The sequence below is a fragment of the Pelecanus crispus genome, chromosome 20 (assembly GCF_030463565.1).
Source record: "Pelecanus crispus isolate bPelCri1 chromosome 20, bPelCri1.pri, whole genome shotgun sequence".
Classification (NCBI taxonomy): domain Eukaryota; kingdom Metazoa; phylum Chordata; class Aves; order Pelecaniformes; family Pelecanidae; genus Pelecanus; species Pelecanus crispus.
This window is the reverse complement of record NC_134662.1, coordinates 4760033-4769300: the sequence shown is the minus strand read 5'-3', so window position 1 is coordinate 4769300 and position 9268 is coordinate 4760033. Positions and strand designations below refer to the sequence as shown.

General features: G+C 70.1%; 1 protein-coding gene across 1 annotated transcript; it reads left to right on the top strand.

Moving 5' to 3' along the window:
- Nucleotides 1-1154: 1154 nt before the first annotated feature.
- Nucleotides 1155-6275, top strand: USHBP1 (USH1 protein network component harmonin binding protein 1). The gene is made up of 13 exons (XM_075723853.1): nucleotides 1155-1557; nucleotides 1657-1784; nucleotides 1857-2084; nucleotides 2185-2295; nucleotides 2410-2534; nucleotides 2642-2782; nucleotides 3673-3758; nucleotides 4185-4308; nucleotides 4417-4660; nucleotides 4850-5041; nucleotides 5128-5219; nucleotides 5315-5437; nucleotides 6146-6275. Exons 1-13 carry the CDS (start codon nucleotides 1155-1157, stop codon nucleotides 6273-6275), a joined length of 2127 nt encoding a protein of 708 aa, XP_075579968.1.
- The last annotated feature ends 2993 nt before the right edge of the window (nucleotides 6276-9268 follow it).

Sequence of the window (9268 nt, the reverse complement as noted above, 5' to 3'; positions counted from 1 at the left end):
CACCTTTCTGCACCCATGCACCATCCCCTGCACCCCAAATACGCATGCACACCCCCCTGCACCCATACACACTCCCCTGCACCCTAAGCACCCATGCTCACCTCTTGCACCCATGCACCACCCCCTGCACCCCAAATACCCATGCACTCCCCCTTGCATCACCCCCTCTGCACCCCAAATACCCTGCTCTGTCCCAGCACTCCAAACACCCACGCAGCACCCTCCAGCACCCACGCACTGACCCCCCTGCACCCTAAATACCCTTGCAGCACCCCTTTGCACCCCAGACACCACCCTCCAGCACCTAAAAACCCACGCACTGCCCACAGCACCCCCGGGCTGGCTCCCTCCCAGCCCTGCGCACCCCAGCACCCCAAGCAATGCCTCCGAGCACCCCAAATGCTCATGCACACCCCTGCACCCCACTGTGTTCTGGGGGATGCTCAAGGCTGCAAAGTTGGGTGCGTCCTCCCAGCTGGGCACGAGGGAGCCCGGGCACACGGGGAGGGTCCAGCGTGGGGCCCAGGTGCCGTGGGGCAGAGCAGGGAGGGTCAGTGTTGGGGGGCAGAGCCCCCCGAAATGGCTGCGCTGCCGGCCGGGGCACGGGGCAGCGTAACGGTTAAGCGCAGGAGCCTGCGCTGGGGCCGCTGAGGAAGAGGAAATCTCGGCAGGAACAAGGACAGGGAAAGGCCCAGGGCAGGGGCCGGCGGCACAGCCCGCAGCCAGCCGGGACGCACCGGGACGCGCCGGGACGCACCGGGACGCACCGGGAGCGCCGGCCGTGGAAGCGGGGCGAGCCCTGGGGACAGGCGCTGGCCGGTGCGGGGCAGCGCAGGCAGGAGGCGGCCGGGATGGAGAAGGCAAGTGGGGTGTCCGGCGGGATGGGCGCTGCCAGGGGCTGGTCCCACGCGGCCGAGGGCCTCCTCGTGCCCCCCACGGGCATCCCTCAGCCACGGGCACCCCTGGTCCCGGTGCCAGGCTCTGGTACGCGGTAGTGTGGTAGCACCAGGTCCTGCTCAGCCCTGGCTCTGGAGAGTGGGGCGAGGCTCTGTGGCCAGTCGGCTGGTGGCCAAAACTCATCCGTCCCTATCCCCATCCTGGCAAATCCCAGCGGATATCAGCCCCTCCGTCCCCTGGTGCTGGCCGGGGCCGGGATGGGCAGACACCCCTGGTCCCCGCAGCCCCCACAGCCCACACCGGGCGAGGAGGAGGATGAGGACGAGGAGAAGGTTGAGGACGAGGATGAGGATGACAATGAGGACATGGCGGGGGACGCCGAGGGCATCCTGCGCTATGAGGAGCACATCGCCGGGCTGCTGGCGACGGTGGCCCGGCTGCACTGCAGAGCCGAGCAGCTGCAGCACCACGCGGGCAGGTACCGGCGCACAGCAGCCGTGGGGCACCGGGGGCTGCCGCCGCCCGGCCCCCTCCATCTCCAGCCTTCGCCACCCCACAGGGAGGATGAGGAGGGCTGGGAGGGCACCGCCAACCTCCCCACTGCCAGCCCGCAGCCCCGGCGCCTCGACGGCATGCTCGACTCCGCCGCTGGTCTGGAAGGTGGGTGCGCCGTGCCGTGCCGTGCCATGCCGTGCCGTGCCATGCCGTGCCAGCAGCTCGCTGCAGGGACCTGACCCTGGCCGCGCTGCCTCTCCCCAGCCCACGGCCCTGACCTCTTCGCGGACCTGCAGCACGCCGTGAGCTCGCTGGAGCGCGCCGTCTTCTCCCGGCACCGGTGGGCACCGGTGCAGCCTGTGCCAGGAGAGGAGTGGGCGCGGGTGGCCAAGGTGAGCCACGCCGGCGTGGTCAGCCCAGATGCCAAGGGGATGGGCACCGGCTGACGGGCCCCGTATCCCCAGAGCCTGGAGGCGCTGGACCGGACACTGGGCTGGGCTGGGAGGGCGACGCACCGGGGCCCGGAGGAGGGAGCAGGCGAGGGGCTGCCGGTGGAGGAGGCGGCAGTGGCAGCGGCGGCGGCGAGGAACGCGGCGCTGCGGGTGGCCCTGGGGCACCGGGACGAGGAGCTGAGCCGGGCCACCGCCTCGCTGCGGGCGCTGCGGGGGGAGCGTGACCGGCTGCAGCAGAAGGTGGGTGCCGGGGACACGGCAAGGCAGGGGCACTGCCCTGGTTCAGCCCTCGGGGTGCCACCGGAGAGGCCCCGGGGGCTCAGCCCAGTGCTCGGCGCAGGTCCAGGACCTGCGGGATGCTCTGTCCAGGCTGGAGGAGCCGGGCGGCTCCAGCAGTGGCACCCCCGGGCTCGGCAGCCCCCCGGGGCAAGGGGACCCCCAGCTGCCCCAGGTGAGCGTGGGGCTGGGGTGGGCTGCAGCTGCGGCACGGCGGGGGGCTCGGCGGGTGGGATCCTGCCCCGGTGCCCCCGGGCTCTGCCTGTCCCCTCTGCAGGACCCGCCCCAGTGTTGTGACGGCGCTCAGCCCCACAGCGCTCAGCCCCACGGCACGCAGCCCCATAGCCCCCTCTCCCCCCAGCCCTCGGAGGGCGCCGGCCGGGAGCAGGAGCAGCGGGTGCATCAGCTGCAGGGGTAAGTCCCCAGCCCCAGGGGCTGCCGAGCCTTTCGCCGGCGGGGAAACTGAGGCACGGCGCCAGGCCCTGGCCGTGGGGTTAACCGCGGGTGCCGGCGGTGCCCAGGTGCCTGGGGAGGCTGCAGGAGGTGAACCGGCAGCTGGCGGCCGCGCTGCAGGAGTGCAAGAGCGATGCGGAGCGGCTCAGCATGGTGCTGGGCCAGCACGAGTCCCGCAGCACCGCCCTGCGCCTGGCCCTGCGCTGCAGGTGGGGACGGGGACGGGGATGGGGGACAGGGACAGGGAACGGGGACAGGGAACGGGGGACAGGGATGGGGACGGGGACAGGGATGGGGACAGGGATGGGGAATGGGGGGCAGGGATGGGGGATGGGGAACGTGGTCAGGGATGGGGATGGGGACAGGGATGGGGAAGGGGAATGGGGGACAGGGATGGGGACGGGGACGGGGATGGGGAATGGGGGACGGGGATGGGGAATGGGGGACAGGGATGGGGGATGGGGAACGTGGTCAGGGATGGGGAAGGGGAATGGGGGACAGGGATGGGGACAGGGACAGGGATGGGGAATGGGGGACAGGGATGGGGGACGGGGATGGGGAAGGGGAACGGGGGTCAGGGATGGGGACAGGGACAGGGATGGGGAATGGGGGACAGGGATGGGGGACGGGGATGGGGAAGGGGAACGGGGGTCAGGGATGGGGATGGGGAACAGGGGACAGGGATGGGGATGGGGAACGGGGGACAGGGATGGGGATGGGGATGGGGAACGGGGGACAGGGATGGAGAATGGGGGACAGGGATGGGGGATGGGGAATGGGGGTCAGGGATGGGGAACAGGGGACAGGGATGGGGATGGGGAATGGGGGACAGGGATGGGGACAGGGACAGGGATGGGAAACGGGGATGGGAGACAGGGAATGGGGGACAGGGATGGGGATGGGGACGGGGATGGGGGACGGGGGACAGGGATGGGAATGGGGATGGGGACGGGGAACAGGGGACAGGGATGGGGACGGGGATGGGGATGGGGACGGGGACTGGGATGGGGAATGGGGGACAGGGATGGGGATGGTGATGGGGCTGGGGGACGGGGACGGGGGCAGCCTGCGGTGCCACGCTGAGCCCCTCTCCCTGCAGCGAGCGCTGCGGGGGGGCCTACGCCGCCCTCCTCGACCTGATGCGGGCGAAGCTGGGCAGGGAGGAGGAGGACGGTGCCCGTGGCGGTGAGTGCCAGCCGGGGGGGCTGCAGGGTGGAGGGGGGAGCTGGGGGGATGCTGGGGAGTTTGTGGGGAGGATGCCAGGGGGGTGCAGGAGGGATGCTGGGGGATATTGGGGGGATGCAGGGAGGGAGCAGAGGGGATGTGGGGGATATTGGGGGATGCAGGGAGGGAGCAGAGGGGATGTACGAGGGGATGCAGCGGGATGCTCGAGGGATACTGGAGGGGTATCAGGAGGATGCCAGCGGGATGCAGGGAGGATGCGGGCAGATATCAAGGGGATGCAGGGAAGGTGCTGGGAGGATGCTGGGCAGATCCTTATGGATATCAGGGGGATGCAGGAAGGACGCTGGGGAGCCCCAGACCCCACAGAGCCCCTGAGGGCACGGACGGGACAACCCGCCCGAACGCTGCCTGCCCCGTGCCTAGGAGCCACGCGGGAGCAGAGCCCAGGGCACGGATGGGGGTCCAGCCCCACGCCGACGGAGGGGCCGCAGCTCCCGGGCCGAGCGGAGCCGGATGGCCAGGAGGAGAGCAGAGACGGCGGCTGCCCCAGGCTGCAGAGGTACCGGGGGAGGAGAGGTGGGGGGCACGATGCTGGGCCAGGGCTGAGCTGTCCCTGGGTGCCCCCGTGCCCACCCCAGCCGCGTCCCCGTCCCTGCAGCATCCCGGCACCCCGCGGGATGGAGGAGGGGGCCCTGCGCGAGCACATTCGCCGGCTGCGTGCGGAGCAGGCGGCCGTGGAGGCGTCCCTGCACGACGCCCCGGCGCCCGCTCGCGCCAGCACCCGCTGCAGCGAGGACGCCCGAGCCCGGGCCGAGCAGGTGCTGCGGGATGCCAGGGCTCTCCTGCCCGGCTGGAGGCGGCCGGAGAAAGCGGAGCTGCTGCAGGATTTGGCGATGCTCAAGGTGAGATGTGGGGGTTTGGGGGGGGCTGGATGCCTGGGTCCCTCCCCGGCTCTCGGTGGGGTCCAGGCTTTGAGCAGAGCAGCTGGGAGAAGGGCAGGGGGTGATGCACAGTGGGAGGGAGCGGAGCCAGGGCGGTCGGGGCCATGCCTCATTTTCCCTCGCCCGGCGGTGATGCCGCTGCCCTGCCAGGAGGCCATGGCCGACCTGAAGATGCGGCTGCAGCTGGCGGAGAGGGAGAAGCGGGGCCTGGAGGTGCTGGTGGCCGGGCAGGGGCCGCGGGAGGCTGCGCTGCGCCTGGTGCTCCAGCATCTGGAGTGGGAATGGGATGGGGGGCCCCGCCGCCCCCCCAGCCCCCCCAGCAGCTCCAGCAGCAGCGAGGAGGTAAGGATCACTCCGACCTCCCCCTGGGGACCCTCCCCATAGCCGGGGGTCTCCCCAGGGCTGGGACCCACACCCAGCCTCTGCAGGATGCCCAAACTGGCCGGGTGGGAGCAGCGGCTCCCCGACACCTTCCAGACCCGGAGAGGATGGGGGAAGAGCTGCTCCATGCCCTGGCCCGGTAAGAAACCTCCCCAGCATGCCACGGCCTTGCCACGGGGAGCCATGCCGACACCGGGCAGCGTGGTGGGCTGGCTGCCATGCGGGTGTCCCCAGGGTGGAGGAGCTGCATGCCCGGGCGCAGGCTCTGGCACTGGCCCTGGAGCAGAGCAGTGCCGCCAGCCGCGCGCAGCAGGCGCAGTGCGTCGCCATCACCGCAGACTTCTTCCACGCTCACAGGTGGGCAGGAGGCACCCGCTTCCCCGCTGGGCCCTGAAAACACGGTGCCTTCCTGCATGTCCTGCATGCGCATCTCCCCCTGCCTGCCCCAGATGCACGGTCCCCTCCTGCACATCCCAAAGCCACGGTCCCCTCCTGCACATCCCAAAGCCACGGTCCCTTCTTGCACACCCCAAAAACGCTGTCCCATATTGCACATCCCCAGTATGTGGTCCCTCCCTGCACACCCCAAAACCACAGTCCCTCCCTGCATATCCCCGATGTGTGGTCCCTACCTGCACACCCCAAAATTGCGGTCCCTACCTGCACACCCCAAAAGTGCGGTCCCTTCTTGCTCACCCTAAAAACGCTGTCCCATATTGCACACCCCAAAAGCGTGGTCCCATATTGCACACCCCAAAAGCGCGGTCCCTTCCTGCACACCCCAAAAGCGCGGTCCCTTCCTGCACACCCCAAAAGCGCGGTCCCTTCCTGCTCAGCCCAAAACCACTGTGCCATATTGCACACCCCAAAACCATAGTCCCTTCTTGCACACCCCAAAAGCGCAGTCCCATCCTGCACACCCCAAAAATGCGGTCCCATCCTGCACACCCCTGATGCGCAGTCCCCTCCCGCACACCCCAAGAGCATGGTCCCTTCCTGCAACCCCCAAACCCGTGCTCCCTCCTGCCCGTGCGATCCCCTCGCGCCCCGGGCCGGGACGCTGAGCGCGGTGCCCGCAGCGCACTGGCCCTGGCGTACCGCGGCGCCCGGCGGAAGCAGGCAGCCCAGCTGCGGCGGCTGGAGGTGCAGGCAGGTGCCCTGCGCAGGCAGCATGCCCGGCGGGCGCAGGCGCTGACCCGCAGGCTGCAGACCCTGGAGCAGGGGACAGCCGGCAGCGAGACCTGCATCTAGGGACCCCCGCATCGTCCCCAAGACCCCCCGTGCCGGGAGGCACCGGCTCTATCCCCGGGGAGAATAAACCACTGATGCTCGCGGCTTGGCCAGCCCCACCGTGGTTGGGGTTTGGGGGGCTTTGGGCTCGGGTGGGGGCTCAGGCAGCCGGACCCCCCCCCAGCACGGCTGGTCCCAGCGGGGCCGGGAACAAAGGCCGTCCCCTCCCCGCCGCCCCTGCTATCTCCCGGCGCAGATGAAGCCATTTCGTTATCCCTGACGTGGGATCAAAGGTGACGGCGGTGGCCGTGGCGGCCGGGGCCCCATGCATATTCAGGAGGGAAGAGGAGCAGTGACCCCGCGCCGGGGGCATCCTCGCTGCATGGAGCGGGGGGGGCCCGCAGTGGGGCTGCGCCGGGGGGCTGCCGTGGGGAGCGGGGGGCTAAATCCGGCAGCCCGAAACCTGGCACGATGGGGCGCTTGGGTAGTGGGAGCCGGGCTGAGCGTGGGTCTCGGGTTGGAGGATGCGCAGGGCTGCGCGGCAGCCCAAGGCTCAGACGTGCTGTGGGGTGGAAGGGAAACTGAGGCACGGAGCTAAAAGGCTGAAATGAGGCCTGCGTCTCCCGGGAGAGATCCTGCAGCAGAGTTCAAGGCTCAGTGGATCGATATCCAGAGCCGCGGTGACGGAGAGGGCAGAGAGAGGGCTGTGGGGCAGGGCTGCAGGGCTGCAGGGCTGCAAGGATGCAGGGCTGCAAGGATGCGGGGCTGCAGGGCTGCAGGGCTGCGAGGATGCAGGGCTGCATGGATGCAGGGCTGCGAGTTTGCAGGGCTGCAAGGATGCGGGGCTGCAAGGATGCAGGGCTGCAGGGCTGCGAGGATGCAGGGCTGCAAGGATGCGGGGCTGCAGGGCTGCGAGGATGCAGGGCTGCATGGATGCGGGGCTGCGAGTTTGCAGGGCTGCAAGGATGCAGGGTTGCAAGGATGCGGGGCTGCAAGGATGCGGGGCTGCAAGGATGCGGGGCTGCAGGGCTGCGAGGATGCGGGGCTGCAAGGATGCGGGGCTGCAAGGATGCGGGGCTGCAGGGCTGCAGGGCTGCGAGGATGCAGGGCTGCATGGATGCAGGGCTGCGAGTTTGCAGGGCTGCAGGGCTGCGAGGATGCAGGGCTGCATGGATGTAGGGCTGCAAGGATGTGGGGATGCATGGTTGTGGGGATGCAAGGATGCAGGGCTGCAGGGCTGCGAGGATGCAAGGATGTGGGGATGCATGGATGCAGGGCTGCGAGGATGCAGGGCTGCAAGGATGCAGGGTTGCAGAGCTGCGAGGATGCAGGGCCGCAAGGTTGCACAGCTGCAGGGCTGCGAGGATGCAGGGCTGCAGCTCACTCCCCGGAGCTGCCCGTGCCCTCCGCCCCCGCCACCTCTCCTTTCAGAGCCCTCCGAAACGGGGCAGCCCTGTGTCCCCGGAGGTGGCAGGGCCGGATCAAAGCAGAATTTCCCCGGGCCCCACGGAGCAGCCCCGGCACGAAACGGGAGCAGCGGTGCCATGAGCCCATGCAGCCGCCCGCGGATCGGTGCAGCAGGCGATGGAGGGGGCAAATGCCCGCGCCGGGGGCACCGGTAGCTGACGCAGATAGCGGAGCGGGGGGGCTGCCTGTGCTGCCTGCTCCCAGCCCCTGCCTGCATCCCCGTGCCTGGGAGCATGGCTCGGCTGGGTCCGTCCCGGCTTGTGGGGGGGGTCCTGGGGGCTGGCAGGGGCCGGTGGCGGTGGCGTGGAGGGGCTGACCCACAGGTTGAAGGTCAGGGCTCTGCGCTCAGACCCCTTTTCAGATTCAAATGGGTTCCTGGGGGCTTTGTGCGGGGTCAGGCTCCACCGAGAGCAGCATGAAAGGGCCGGGGGAACCGGGGCGGCTTCGACCCTGGGTGCCGGGAGGAGGGGGAGGGCAGGGGGGACCCACCACCGCCCCAGCCCCGGCTGGAGGGGTCCCCCCGCCAGGTCCTGCTGACCCTGGGGCCAGACCGGGACCCCCAGGGGCACCAGCGGGGATGGGGGGGCCTCAGGCTGCGGTGTCCCCACCGTGCCCAGGGGCTGCCAGGGGCTCAGGGTGGGCTGAGGTGGCCTCAGCTCCCCATTGCCACCGCCGCGCCGGGCCCAGCCGCGCTGCCCGCCTTGGCACGCCCCGAGACTCTGCCAAGGGCGCAGTGTGCTGTGAGCTCGGGGAGTGGAGCCGGGGGGTCCCCAGTACCGTGCTGCCCATCAGGCTGCCGGCACGGCACGGCACGGCACGGTGCAGCTCAGCACCGCATGGCACAGCGTGGCACAGCATGGCGTGGTGTGGCACAGCACAGCGTGGCACAGTGCAGCTCAGCACGGCATGGCACAGCGTGGCATGGTGCGGCACGGCACAGCGTGGCATCGTGCGGCACAGCACAGTGCGGCACGGCACGGCACGGTGCAGCTCAGCACAGCATGGCACAGCATGGCATGGTGCAGCACGGCACAGCGTGGCATCGTGCGGCACAGCACAGCGTGGCACGGCACAGCATGGCACAGTGCAGCTCAGCACAGCATGGCACAGCACAGCACAGCATGGCACTGTGCGGCACGGCACAGCATGGCATCATGCAGCACGGCACAGCGCAGCACGGTGCAGCGCAGCTGCTGAGGGTGGCAGGACCCCCCTGCTTTGCCCACTGCTCACCCCCACGGGCACCCCGAAACCTGCCGCTCCCCAGGGAGGGCTCCACGTGCCAGTTGCCGATTTGCAAGATGCCGCCATTCTGGCCCGCTCTCTGCCTCAGTTTCCCCTCTGTGGAGCGGCGTGGGCTGCTGAGAAACCGAGGGGGGCCGCAGCAAAACCCCCTGGCACTCTTGGGTAGCAGGGCCCAGGGTGGGGCTGCACCCCGTTCCTGCGAGAGTGGGTCCCGGGGGGCTGCGAAACACCGTCCCGGTGGGGGCC